The sequence below is a fragment of the Macrobrachium nipponense genome, chromosome 9 (genome assembly GCF_015104395.2).
Source record: "Macrobrachium nipponense isolate FS-2020 chromosome 9, ASM1510439v2, whole genome shotgun sequence".
Lineage (NCBI taxonomy): Eukaryota > Metazoa > Arthropoda > Malacostraca > Decapoda > Palaemonidae > Macrobrachium > Macrobrachium nipponense.
In genome coordinates this window covers 69,736,770-69,751,549 of record NC_061110.1, presented here as the reverse complement: position 1 = coordinate 69,751,549, position 14,780 = coordinate 69,736,770, and the positions used below count along the sequence as shown (strand labels likewise).

The 14,780-nt window shown below is 34.7% G+C and overlaps 1 protein-coding gene across 1 annotated transcript in view; it reads right to left on the bottom strand.

Annotated features, from left to right (window-relative positions):
• LOC135218542 (very long-chain specific acyl-CoA dehydrogenase, mitochondrial-like) overlaps positions 1–14,780 on the bottom strand; it is a 303,617-nt gene that overhangs the window by 65,290 nt on the left and 223,547 nt on the right. The window contains exon 6 of the mRNA XM_064254915.1: positions 12,199–12,345. Coding sequence (XP_064110985.1) covers positions 12,199–12,345 — 147 coding nt within the window. The remainder of the gene's footprint in view (positions 1–12,198; positions 12,346–14,780) is intronic.

The following is a 14,780-nucleotide window of genomic DNA, read 5'->3' as shown; positions in this document are numbered from 1 at the left end:
TAATTACTGTATTTTCATGAACAAAAAAATTTTCTATGATACAAAAAGTTGTGTATAAATCTTCAAATATTAAATGTAAAACCATAACCCCCCTCTCTCTCTCTCTCTCTCTCTCTCTCTCTCTCTCTCCTCTCTCTCTCTCTCTCTCTCTCTCTCTCTCTCTCTCATGCATATCTTTTCGTACAAAAACTGAAAATTTTCAATTAAACTTCATTTCACTTACAGAATAAACTACAGTATGATATTGATCTATTATTATCATAATATATGTATGAAAAAAAAATAAACCATTGTTCTGACATCTGTAACTCGTTTTTACTGCAGATACCTGTTGCCATATTTTTCATTCCCTGATTTACTGAACTGTACTTCATTATAAGTTTAGTAGTTGACTCTGATTATCATATGTATAACAGTATACACAAGAGAATATTTTATGACTGTTGATATTTCATCTCCAATCACAGTAAAAATATTTAAAATATAAATTTCTTATGTTGCTTACACGGAAACTTGGATTTCAAATATTTTTACTGTGACTAGAGATAAAATATTAATATTAGTGTAAACACATATGTTATTTCACATACAGAATCCATTTATACTGTACTTTTTATTATTTTGATTACCATAATCGTAATATGAATAAAAGAAAATAAAACCATCATCCCACATTTGTAATGTTTATGGTCTGAGAATCATCTTATTGAAACTCACTGTTCAGAAAGAATTATTAGCAAAATCACTTTTAGTTGCTAAAAAAAAGAATTTATTAATGGAATTATTACTTTTAATTTTTTACATAGAAGTTTATGATATAGTAATTCATATTTGAGAGAGAGAGAGAGAGAGAGAGAGAGAGAGAGAGAGAGAGAGAGAGAGAGAGAAACTTGTGTTTACTATAAATGAAGTCTCAACACAGTAGGTTGGGATGAGACCAAGTCTTAACTTGACAAGCTGGAGATGAGAGTATACAATTATTGTATACTCTCAACATATGGTTACTATATACTCTCTTATCCGCAGCTTGTCAAATCAAGACTTAGCCTCGTCCCAAGCTACTGTGTTGAGACTTCATTTATAGTAAACAGCAGACAAGTCTCTCTCTCTCTCTCTCTCTCTCTCTCTCTCTCTCTCTCTCTCTCTCTCGCTCTCTCTTCTCTCTCTCTCGTCTCTCTCTCTCCTCTCTCTCTCTCTCTCTCTCTCTCTCTCATAAAAATTAAATATGATAATTCCATTAATAATTTCTAAAAAAAATTATGTTCCAATTTCTTTCTAAGTAGTGGTGAGCCTCAATCAGATGATTTTCATAATGTAAACATTATAAATGTGGGACGACCAGTTTTTATACGTATATATTATGATAACAAACCGTATATATTATGATAACAAACCAAGACAATAATGAGTACCGTATAGTAAATGGATTCTGTATGTGAAATAACATATTAATGTGTTTACAATAATATTAACAATTGGAAATTAGTAAATCATTGTAATATGTACATACACACAAGAATTTAGTATCACTCTTGATGATCTGTTCCATGAACTATGTATGCTTTTGTTGGGCTTGGGATGAACATTTTTCAAACGACAAAATTACACTTTACAATACATGCTGATTACAGCATTTTGCCGTGTTTGCGTTAATGCTACCATACAGTACTGTAATCAGTACAATAAATCTTTTTTATCTTAAATGTATTCATTCACAAAAATACTAACAAAAATACATGCGTATATCTCCATGACATAAACAAATCTATTGTTTCATTCATACATAAGTACTGTACAATATATACTTACAGTAGTTACATCATTCTACGTTCTACAGACTACCAAAGTATTTGAGATAAAGTGGACCCCTGTATTTGCAGGGGATGGGTAGCAGACCCCTTGAACTGTTAAAATCTGTGAATACTTAGAACCCCCCTCTAAAAATAAACTGATAACTGCCTATCTTCAAAGTTCAAAAACCCAATGTATATCTTAAATAACATCCTACAACAAATATGCCTTAAATTATTATCCTGTTATTATACTAATCTTTGAAATTATAGTATCATTATTTCAAAGTCATCTTAAACATTAGTACAGGCGGTCCCCGGGTTACGACGGTTTCCGGCTTACGACGTTCCGAGGTTACGACGCTTTTTCTTAAATATTCAATGGAAAAATCCGTCCTGGGTTACGACGCTTGTTTCCGAGGTTACGACGCTGACGCTTCCGACGCTCCGAGTTAACGACGCTTTTAAAAAACGCATACTATGATAAAAATCCTTTATAGTTTAGCACAGTATATTAATAAAAATAAGTTTCTGGTTAGATTACAACAAAAATTTTGAGATTATGATGATTTCGACACTTTTATGTATTTTTCTATGTTTTTTAGTGACGCCTCATGCGAACCTAGTTTTTCCGAGCGAATGAATACATACTAGTTTACATATAACAGTCCAAAAGCGCAAATAATGAAAAAATCATTGCTTGTTTCCAGTAATAATAACAAAACGAAGTTTCTGGTTAGATTACAACGCAAATTCCAAGTATCCAAAGAGAGACATTATCCAGTAATTTGAATCATAAGAGAGAGAGAGAGAGAGGAGAGAGGAGAGAGAGAGAGAGTAAGAGAGGAAGAGAGAGAGGCGAGATGATAGCGTCCTTCCGACGCTCCCGAGTTAACGACCTGCTTTTAAAAAACGCATATCTAATGATAAAAAACCTGTTATAGTTTTAGCACAGTATATTAATAAAAATAAGTTTCTGGTTAGATTACAACAAAAATTTTGAGATTATGATGATTTTCGACACTTTTATGTTTGTATTTTTTTTCTATGTTTTTTAGTGACGCCTCATATGGCGGAACTAGTTTCCGAGCGAATGAATACATACTGTTTATTTACATATAACAGTCCAAAAGCGCAAATAATGAAAAAATCATTGCTTGTTTCCAGTAATAATAACAAAACGAAGTTTCTGGTTAGATTACAACGCAAATTCCAAGTATCCAAAGAGAGACATTATCCAGTAATTTGATCAGAGAGAGAGAGAGAGAGAGAGAGAGAGAGAGAGAGAGAGAGGCGTCTTCCGACGCTCCGAGTTAAGGACAGAGAAGTGTTCGTTTCGTTAAACGGCCTCTGAGACTCATGCCAGGAAATGTTTTGTTGATACTAATATATAAGCCTATTTAGATACGTTTACTTTAATTAGTCTATATGATACGTAAATAGTAATCAACTGTTCTTGTAGCCCTCAATATTTGGCAAAATCGAAGTATCCAAAGAGAGGCATTATCCAGTACGTAATTTGATCAGAGAGAGAGAGGAGAGAGAGAGAGAGAGAGAGACGCTTTGGCAACAATGGTCTCGGGGTTTTTATAGCTTCCTTCTGCTTGATGATCGTGGATATTGTAGAAGGATTTCGACCATACTCGTTTGCCAAATCGACGATACGAACGCCACGTTCATGCTTTGCTATAATTTCATGTTTTGCTTCCATCGAAATCATTTTTCTTGGGTTTTTTGCTTGGTATCACCTGCTTTGTCTTTAGCTTTGAGACCCATGGTTAATAATAAAATAGACAAAATAACACGAAAAATAGGCGCAAATACAACGAACTAAACAACGACGTGTTAACATGCAGCACCAACAAACAAACAGACTGAACGCCATTTATCGGTCGCCTATACAACTAACACTCATCGCAAAATCGTATCTCAAATATTTCGTTGTATATCAAAGCTTGTATTTTCGCAAATTTTCTGTTATATCTCAAAACATTCGTATATTAGGGCAATCGTATGTCAAGTTTCCAATGTAATTTGATCAGAGAGAGAGAGAGAGAGAGAGAGAGAGAGAGAGAGATAGAGAGAGAGAGAGAGAGACGCTTTGGCAACAATGGTCTCGGGGATTGACGTAACGTTTATTTTCTGAACAGATAGGACAGAGAAGTGTTTCGTTCATTAAACGGCCTCTGACTCATGGCAGGAAATGTTTTGTTGATACTAATATATAAGCCTATTTAAAGATACATTTACTTTAATTAGTCTATATGATACGTAAATAGTAATCAGCTGTTCTTGTACCCCTCAAGATTTTGCAAAAATCACTCCAGGTTGTACATAAAACTTCAAGAATGTAGTGTCACCAGAGGATTACAATAGTTTTTACCTTCAAGAATACCAGCATTCTTTTATGAAAATAACTCCAGGTTGTACATAAACTACAGGAAACGACATGTAGTGTAACCAAAGGATTACAAGTAAGGTTTTTATAACTTTTTATTAGTTTAAGACATATTTCCAAGCGTCGTTCCGGCTTACGGACGATTTTCGGCTTACGACGCGTCTCAAGAACGGAACCCCCGTCGTAACCCGGGGGACTGCCTGTACCATAAAAATATAGTATACATAGTACATCTAACCCTTTCAGCAGAGAGAGAGAGAGAGAGAGAGAGAGAGAGAGAGAGAGAGAGAGAGAGAGAGACCTTACCTACAGAAGTTACAGTTCATTCGGGTTTGCCCCGTAGGTCCCTCAGTGTGAGGCACCTTCAATGTCTACCAGAGAGTTGCTAATGCATCTTCCTGTATACGTATTTCACATCTTCCAATCTTAGATGGTCTGGATGCAGCTTTGATATTTGTCGAGCTTATTCTTAAACAAATCTACAATCACTCCTGATATGTTCCTCAGATGAGCGGGTAACGCATTGAATAGACGCTGCATTATTGATGCTGGTGCATAGTGGATTAATGTCCTGTGAGCTTGCCTTAGTTTTCCTGGTAAAGTTTTGGGCACCTATTAATCTACCTCTGCTTGCTCTTTGATATTTTTAGCTCCATGATGTTTTCGGTAATTCCTTCTATCTGTTTCCATGTCTGTATTATCAGATAGCGTTCTTTTCTCCTTTCGAGACTATATAATTTTAAAATTTGTAGTCTTACCCAGTAGTCAAGGTCCTCAACTTCTTCTATTCTAGCTGTAAAGGACCTTTGTACACTCTCTATTTGTGCAATATCCTTTTGGTAGTGTAGGTATCATATGATATATTGCAACATTCAAGTGGGCTATGTACATAAGTTTTATAAAGCATAATCATGTGTTCGGCTTTTCTTGTTTTGAAATGCCGGAACAACATTCTCATTTTTGCTTTCCATTTTGCCAATAGTATTGCTATTTGATCATTGCGTAACAGATTCCTATTCAACATCACACCAAGGTCTTTAACCATTTCCTTATCTATGATTGTCTCATCATTAGGTCCTTTATCACCATAATTTATGGATTCAAATTTATCAGAGTTAAATACCATCCTATTTACCTCTGCCCATTCATATATTTTGTAAATTTAGGTCTCTTTGTAGCAAGGTCCTATCTTTGTCGCAAGTAATTTCTCTACTTATTCTTGTGTCATCGGCAAAACTTCTCACTACCGAGTCCTTAACATTACTGTCTTTGTCTGCAATCATAATAACAAACTGCAATGCAGCTAACACTGTACCTTCGTCCGATTTCTCACCGTTTCCATTCACTATTGTTTTCTGTTTTGAAAAAATTCTTTTATCCATCTTCCTACTTTGTCCACAATATTGTTTTCTAACTTTTTTCACTATATTATGGTCTACCTTATCAAAAGCTTTTGCAAAGTCTAGGTAAACCACATCTGTATCTTTTTCTTTATCATAATTTTATATATGTTCTCATGGTGGACTAACAGCTGGGTTTGTGTACTTTTTCCGGGTACAGAGCCAGGTTGTCCTATATTAAACAAATTATTTTTCATGAAGTGTTTCATTATATTTTTCTTATTACCCTTTCATACACTTTCATGTGTGATGTTAGACTCACAGGCCTATAATTACTTGCCTCTAGTCTTGTTCTGCTTTTGAAAATATGGGTAATATATGCTAATTTATGTTCATCATAAATCTTGCCTGTATCTACACTTAGTCTTAATAATCTTGCGAGCGGCTCTGCGATAGAATGAACTACTTTCTTTAATAAAATGGCAGGGATGCCATCTGGTCCAGCTGCTGATCCATTTTTAATTTCATTAATAGCCTGCACAATATCGGCTTCATTAATACGTATCTATGTCCGGTAAATAATCACTATTTTCATCTCTTATTTCTGTATCATTATCTTCATTATCAATTATAGGTGTAAATTCTCTCTTATATCTTTCTGCTAATATGTTACATATTTCCTTTTTTTCATTCATTAATCACCCTTTATTTCTTAAGAGGGCCTGTTTCTACTCTTCTTTTATTCATCTTTTTTTGCATATGAGAAAAATAATTTGGGATTTTTCTTGATATTTTCACTTACAAATATGTTTTCCCAGTCTTTGTTTAATTCTTCATTTATTTCTGATCATTTTATATTCTCACTATACAAATTGTATTTTCCATATCCTTCCCACTTTTGCATCTCTTGCTAATCTCTGTTTTCACTTGCTTGGGAACAGACTGTTAATTCTATGACATTATAATCTGAAATACTTGTATTATACACTATTATTTCTTTAACAAAATTCACCTTGTTCACAAATACTGGGTCTAAAATATTATCCTTTCTTGCTGGCAGTGACTTATTTGCTAAATGTTATGTTCTAGCAGCATATCTAATAGCTTTTCAAATTCCCTCTTATCTTCTGTGCTACTATTACTCTCTTTTTTCATATGTATAAATACAACCACAATCTCCTATTCGTTCTTTCCAATCTACAAAAGGAAAGTTAGTCTCCGGATAGGAGTATAGTCCACTCTTTGTGATTTCAACATATATCATCCAATTTGTCTATTACGTCAAACACTTTAGTATTAGGGGGTCTGTATATTACGATGTTTCCTAATTTTTCAGATTCAAATGCTACCGCTATTAATTCACATTCTGTGTTACTATATTTCGCACAGATTTTTCCTCGATTTCTATCTCTCCCATATATCGTGGTCCCCCCTTGATTACTATTTTTTTCTATCTGATCTATAAGTTTGGAACCCTTTTATTTGATCATCATTCCCAGTCTCTTGGAATACCAGGTTTACTTATATTCATTATATCTATTTTCTTTTCAGTTTGAGTTAGTTTTTCTAAGAACTCTATTTTTCTTTTTGAGGTATTCGAAACTAAACCCTGCACATTCATCACTATGATGGTTTGCATGTTTTCTCCTTCTTCATTTAATACTGATAGTAATAAGGATTTTCCCATGTCTCTTTCCTGTTCTGGTATGTTGTTCTTTTTTTTCATTTCCAGAAATTCTGACATTAAAAAATCCAACTTTTCCATAATATTTGATCTTCCTTCATCATAATTATTAATTTTGTGTCTGAATCTGCAATTTTCTCCGTTTCTGCAATATCCTCTTGCATAATAAATACAGTTATTATCTCTTGAGTAGAATTTCGGAGCTGATGCTTTGAAATTTTTTGCTGACACCTCTGCATATCTCATTGGTGGTTTGCTTTTTTTTCTCTTTTACCTGATATTCTTGATTTCTCTCTTTATTTGTTTCTTTCTTATTTTGGATTTTATTACTTGGTTGGTTATTTATTTGATTATGATTCATGGCTACAGGGTGCTATATTTGCATTTTTTGTCGAACTTACATCCTTTTCCTTCTTTTAGGTTTTTACATATTTTTGGATGCAGATCTCTGCAATCATCCCCATATCCATCTAAGTATGCACATTTACCATATATTTCATAGTTTTGACATATCTTAGGATGTTTGTAGTAACATCTTTCTCCAAATCTGCAATTCCCTCTTTTCAAAAGGTTGCAGATTTTGTCTTTCTTGTCTATTTTTTCCTCTTTCCCGTCATTGTATAGATCTGGGTAGAGCCTCTTCGGGATTTGCTTTTCTGTTGTCATATCGTAATTTATTTCTTCGTAGGTATGCTGCTTTATTGCCTCATATGTAGTATCAATGAGTATCTCTGCATCCATACTTTTATCTTGTTCTTTGTTTTCCTTATTTTTTTTCTGTCATTTCATTTTTGTTTACTTTTCTTCCGTTTTCCTCTTCTTCTTTTTCTTTTTCTTCTTTTTCTTCTTCTCTTCTTCTTTCTTCATCCTCAACTATTTGTACATTCAATCTTGATTTAATAACATTGTCTATCCATGATAGACATGTTGAACAAAAAATTCTTGTATCTTTTCTCAAATCTTGTATTACCTCAGCACACTGTGGATGGGTCGGAATGTTGCATGCAGCACATTTTCTGATTAGGTTTTGTGGATTGACTATGCTATACCAAACCTTACACAGTTTGCATGCTTTTGGCATTCTTTTTCCTAATGCATCAATTAGTATATTCACAAGATTCACCTTATTCATTTTCTTTGTCGGAATATGTTGGTTTATGTATATTTTCTTTATGAGTCTCTTGACCACTTGGATTTTATTTGGAACTTCTTCAATTATTTTCAACATGTTTTCATTAGATTTGTTCCAGTTTGAAGGATTATCCTTCTAATATATCTATGAATGCTTTTGTTATCTTTTTTGGGGTTAGGACTGTTGCTGATTTCATAGATGAGAAATGCCAGTTCCCTTCCTGCTACCTCATCGTATTGCGAATCTGCTAAACACGCCAAATTACGCCACCTTTTCCCGCAGTTGGAACTTACTGCCATCTTGTTCTGATTTATAGTATTACACTTGATAAACTAACTTAGAAGACGCTTTATCCTACTATTTTCACACTAATCTTATCACCGATAGTTCACGAACACTTCTAGCTATATTTCGTTTGCTAGTTGTTTGTTATACGCGTGATATCGGGTTGATTAATCAGACCATGAACGATTATGCCTCAGCAAGAGATTGTCACTAGGCAGAGAGAGAGAGAGAGAGAGAGAGAGAGAGAGAGAGAGAGAGAGAGAGAGAGAGAGAGAGAGAAACTATGGATATTAAAATTTAGGATTTTCTATTTCAACAAAACTTATTACGGTATTCAACCACAGCCAATCACAACATGATACCTTAAGAAAGATAGCAAAGGTACTATATGTTTACCCAAGTAATAGTGTCTAAATTTATAACATAATCCATTTACGAAATGTGTTAGCCTTCTTTGTGAAGTACTTTAACAACACCACTAAGCCATTTCTAGACTCATACAGCAGGCCTAAAGAGTGATCAATAGAGGGTACATAAGACATAAAATCATGGAGCTTATTAATAAAATTAATTAGTTCAATTCACATGAATGTATACAATTCATTGAAGATACAAAACTGTCAGCAAAGTGAATTTAGATTCTTTTGTATTTGTATGCTATCATTGCTTTACTTTTATACCACAACCTTGCTAGGTTGATATCTCTTCATCTGAATCAGGAATACAACCTCCCTCTGAGGATTTGACTGCCACTACCTTACTTCTCAGGATCCAGGCACTCTAAAGTCAATTTCTGCATCTAAACTAGTTCCAGGCTTGCACATTCAGACCTCTCCAGTTTTCTTTTCAGGTCCTCTTTACTCCTAGTTATCCTCAGATGATAGGTAGCAATTCCTCTTCAGCTTGCCGTAGTCTTCTTTTTCCATAACTAGATCTTTGTCCTGAACATTTTTACTATGGTATGGATAAATCTATCAGATCCTTTTTTTTTTTTTTTTTGTATGTCTTTATTTACTGGGATTAAGTCTGGTCTTTAAGGGGGGCGGCCGGCTAATGCCATTCTTTAAGGACAGGACTTTGATATTCCTACCACTTAATAAGGTGACTTGGGACATCTCCAAACCGCATATGATTTTCGCCTCTGACCTTTGGTTTTGTGACGCCAGGGCAATTTATCCCGAAAATAACCATTTTTTTCAAATTCTATCTCCTCCCTTGATATTTAATGTTAAGACCTGATGTAGAGTTTTTTTTCTAAAAGTCATTTTTTTACTAGATATGAATTTTTCATTATGGTAAAAAAATAAACCCTATAAATTAGGAAAACAAAATTTATTACAAAAAAAAAAAAAAAAAAAAAAAAAAAGACAAAACAAAATTGGAAAAAAGGGCTTCATTTAATTGCTTTATAACTTCTTTCTGAGTTATATACCAAATTCCAATGTTATAGCTTTAAAACTAAGTGAGAAGATAGATTTTGAAGGTCAATAACTATAGTTTTGAGATACAGGCGTTCAAAGTTTTTCTTCGTATTTTTATAACGACAATGTTAATAAATAATGATTATTATGAATGTATATTTCTTTTTTGTGTATTAATAAACCAAAACTATTTTATTTATCATAATTTAATCATAAATGATGATCCCTTTGCTCATATATCGTAGCAACTCTCTCTCTCTCCTTCACTAACTCGGCTTATTACAGTGAATTTTCTTCTTCTGTATTTTACCTAGATGTTTTCCTAGTATTTTCCGTTTTGGCATGAAGAAATTCTTGCCGAAACAAAAATAAACAAACGTAAATGCAAGAGAATGTCAAGAGGTGAAATTCCAAATTGTACTCTCTTATTACAAAGAATTTTAATAAATCATGATTATTATGAATTTCATATTCCTTTTTGGGTATTAATAAACCAAAACTATGTTATTTATCATAAATTAAGATCCCTTTGCTCAAAGATCGTAGCCTTGGGGACAGTGTGACGTGTGCTTCAGGCAAGACGGGCGCGTTTACTTACTACGCAACCCTCCCTCTCTCTCTCTTCACTAACTACGCTAATATCGCATATATTATGATATTCTGTAATCATAATAGAGCGAATTTTCTTCATCTTTATGTTAGCGAGACGTTTTCCTTGTCTTTTCCTAATTGGCATGATGAAATTCTTGCCGAAACATAGATAAGCATATGTAAAAAGCAAGCGAATGTCAGAGGTGAAACTCAAACATGTAGTCTACTTGACGTCTGTGCTCCTACTGATCAGGGTTGAACTTGATACTTCCCTCTGCGACCCACGGAATCTCTACAGATGCCCTTTCTCACAATTTCTTTGACAATAATTATCAAAATTTACGATAACATAAGAAATATTGCATTTTCTTGTACGGATGAATGTTTTAGGCTTATTGAGTTATGTTTACTAATTACCCTGTAACTACGAAAGTAAGAGGAATTTTGACGAAATATTTCGTATACGTATTCTCAATTGCCATATGAAGCTCCATGAATTTTTTCATGACTGCATTTTTCGCCCTATACCACCATATATAGGGGCTCCGGCCGGCCCCCTTAAGCCTGCAACACAGAGTAAGCCCTTCCAGCATAACCCCAATGTACCGGGGGGTTTTGTTTTAAGGCAATATTTTTTGGACCACTTGTCTGTAATAATTTGCCCATTTTCTTTGTAGAGCTTCGTGTGTAATGCTTCACAATTATTTCATGACTTCTCCACTTATGATGAGGTTGATGGTCTCTACATTCTATTAACATTTGCACCACACGTGATGTAAATTTTTGGCGATCTATATTGGCATAACTAAATCAGAATTTCAATTATCTAGACCTATTTTCACTATTTCTTAGCTACATCACCTTGGAAATAAGATCATCCCAACCCCAGGAAACCTGAAATGCCTTAACACAAGGATTTGGCGGTTCTCTCTTCTAGCTGGTAATCATTTACTGTAATGCAGTTTGGTTTCCTTACTATGTTTTCAGCAGTACAGACGGTTTCACCATATTAGTGTTTCATTATAAAGTAAGTAGAATTGTTTCTACTTTTCTTTTGATGTCAGCATGTTTGCAAAGTAGTAAGTTTTTGGTCTGATACTTTAGTCTTTCTTTCATAAATCCAGAATTGATATGCCCGCTGTTTACTATCCTATAAAGATTCATGCATGACATATTATTAATCTAACACAATCTAATATGCACACTCTTAACTCAAGACATTCTTTGTGTTGGGAAATGAAGACATCACTACTTCCAGTCCAGCAGTTCATACTATTCTTATAAACCCCAAATTATAACAACATATGCACATGTTTAGACCTTTGACCAAAAGAACAACTAATGAATGTTTGTATGATGTGAGTTTACCATGACCACAAAGTAAAATAATTCTCATTTGACTGACCCTGTATTGAATTGTGATACTATTGACTTAAATTAGTCTAATTGAGCCACAGTTCAGTTACAAATACATTATACTCTCACATGGCTTACCCAACAGATTCATTCTTTAAATGAAAGGTGAAATAACAAAATAAATAACAATGTCCCTCTAACCTGGATTGCTCCAAAACTGTCAATTCTACGTCCAAATTGAGTTCGAGAGGTTGCAAAGTCTACAGCCTTCTTTATTGAGTAGCGCATAGTTCCTGAGAGTGCAGCTGCCATACCAAACCTTCCATTGTTCAGGACTTCCATAGCAACCTGAAAAGAAAATGTACAAAATGCATTTTAAAAATAAAATATGAGGACCTTACCCACAAACCAATACCATGAATTTAACATTGCAGCATAGCATTCACCTCCTTAGTTTAGTACCCACTGAGCCAGCTACTGAAATTTCAAAGAAATTAAAAATGCCCAGGGAAAGGAATTACAAACCTATAATGCAATTACTTTCACTGTGGGTATTGATCCCTTAACTCTTATATTAAAGCATCACATGCATAATAATGCATCTCGTTGACCTAGACTTACAAATTATCATAGATCTCATTCCTTTAAAATCTAGTACTAAATGCATGAAATTACAACTATCTATATACAGTGCATGAATCTAAACAAACCTTTTACATAGTAGTTTTCACAGATGTTTAATAATTAAAACAGCCATCAAGTTACAAGCGGTGACTGGCAATCAGCAGTAAGATCATGACTACAGTGAATTCCACCATATTCGCGGACTCCAGATTTGCGGAGTCACGTATTTGCGGATTTCCCTCTGGAAAATATACCCCCCTTTTTCACGGAAAATTCATCTATTCGTGGTATTTTTCTATGGGAAATACACATGAATTCCTGGATTATTTTATCCATTTCATCATAAAATGCACTACCAGGTATAAACATTTTAGTGGGGTTTTCTAGAGTTTTAACTAACAAAATGGGCAGTGTTAAGCATTTTAATAGGGGTTTCAACTATCCGCAGGTTCTAGCTATTCATGGGGGGGTGGGGTGTCTGGTACCCATCCCCCATGACTATGGGGGGATACACTGTAATAAAAGCCCTTTTACCAATCCTAAGAAACAATAATCAAAATTTACCTTTAATCTGAGGGTTTACTACTGCTGTCCATAACACTGTAAACCCCACTGAGATGGGTGTTTGAACACCAAGTGATGTAATTCACAAATACTACAGTACGTATATGATTTCTACTGGTAGTTCTTCAATATGCAGTATATGGAATATGCACAAAGACTAAATAATTGATTCACTGCTTGATTTATACAGACTGGTGTAACTACAATTATGGTCATTGATGATGAAACCAAAAATTTATAAAATATATACTTTAACACTTTTTTTATCAATTTAACAATATACTATACAAAGTGAAAAGTAACAAAAGTATTATGTTATTATTAAAATATATGAAATGTTCAAATTTCACAAAAAAGTACAATGCCTTTAACAAGATATTAAATATGCAACTGGATTTGCGTGTGACCTCTCCTCCAAACACCCTAAAATGAAGACAGTTACCATCCCTACCTAAACCTAAATGAATTCCCTATGACTTGGGTATTCGACCAGCTGAAGCCTCAACAAGGCTTGCTAGTGACTTCCTCTCCAAGTATCTTGGAAGGAAGACAGTTACCATACCTGTTCCAGCACTCTGAAAATAAACATTCTTAATTCCAAAAGACAGGGGCATTTGACCAGCAGATGCCTCACTGTCAAGGGAACCAAGCAATCTTCATAAAATGATCAAACCTGCCCTGCCATTAAAAAAGGAAAAAAAATCTGTCAAAAGACATATCTTCAACTGACACAATGCTGTTTGCCACCATTGTATATACATCCATAGGAAGTCTGCCTGGTGGATCTCCAACATTTTCTGGTTATCACCAGTCAAACACTCCCATTTCCACTACTAGACTCACTTTTTCCCTGATAAATGGGAAACAACCCTCTTAAGGTATGGGGAAATAATCCTTATATGGCAAAAGAATTCCTATTGGGATATTATCTAGTACAGTAGTACCTCGAGATACGAAAGGCTCAACTTACGAAAAACTTGAGATACGAAAGCCAATACGAAAAATTTAACGGCTCTACATACGAAAAGTTTTCAAGATACGAAAGGTTTCTGAAAGTCCGAGATTCGCCCGAACCACCGATAACAATTTTGAAACTCGCGCCACGCGCCGCCATCTTAGTACTAGTAGACTCGCCACCATCCTCCTGCTCTCCCATTGGTTCCTGATGCTAGTCGCGGCCATGAGATCCTTCTCTCCTATTGGCCACAGTCCCTCCCATCATGCATCTATGTATGTGGTGGTGTGCCTCGGCCACTCGGTACCAGCATCATTATAGTACGCACGCAGTATTCGTTTCGGGATCGTCAACTGTTTCTGAATCGACTAGTCAGAGTTGACATTGTGATGGTGTTTGTGTCATGTGTATTTAAAAAAAAAAATTTCTCATATCTTTTCACAGAAAATAGAAAAAGAAGAGCACCTCTTGAGTGACGACATATATGATATGATTGACCAAGATCTCTCTCGTGGGATAAGTGACCAAGATCTCTCGCATGGGATAAGTGATCAAGGTCTCTCTAATGGGATAACTGGAAACTTTGCAAGGTTGGTAGAATCTCCACTCCCTGCTGAACAGAGGGTGTTGACCAATCATT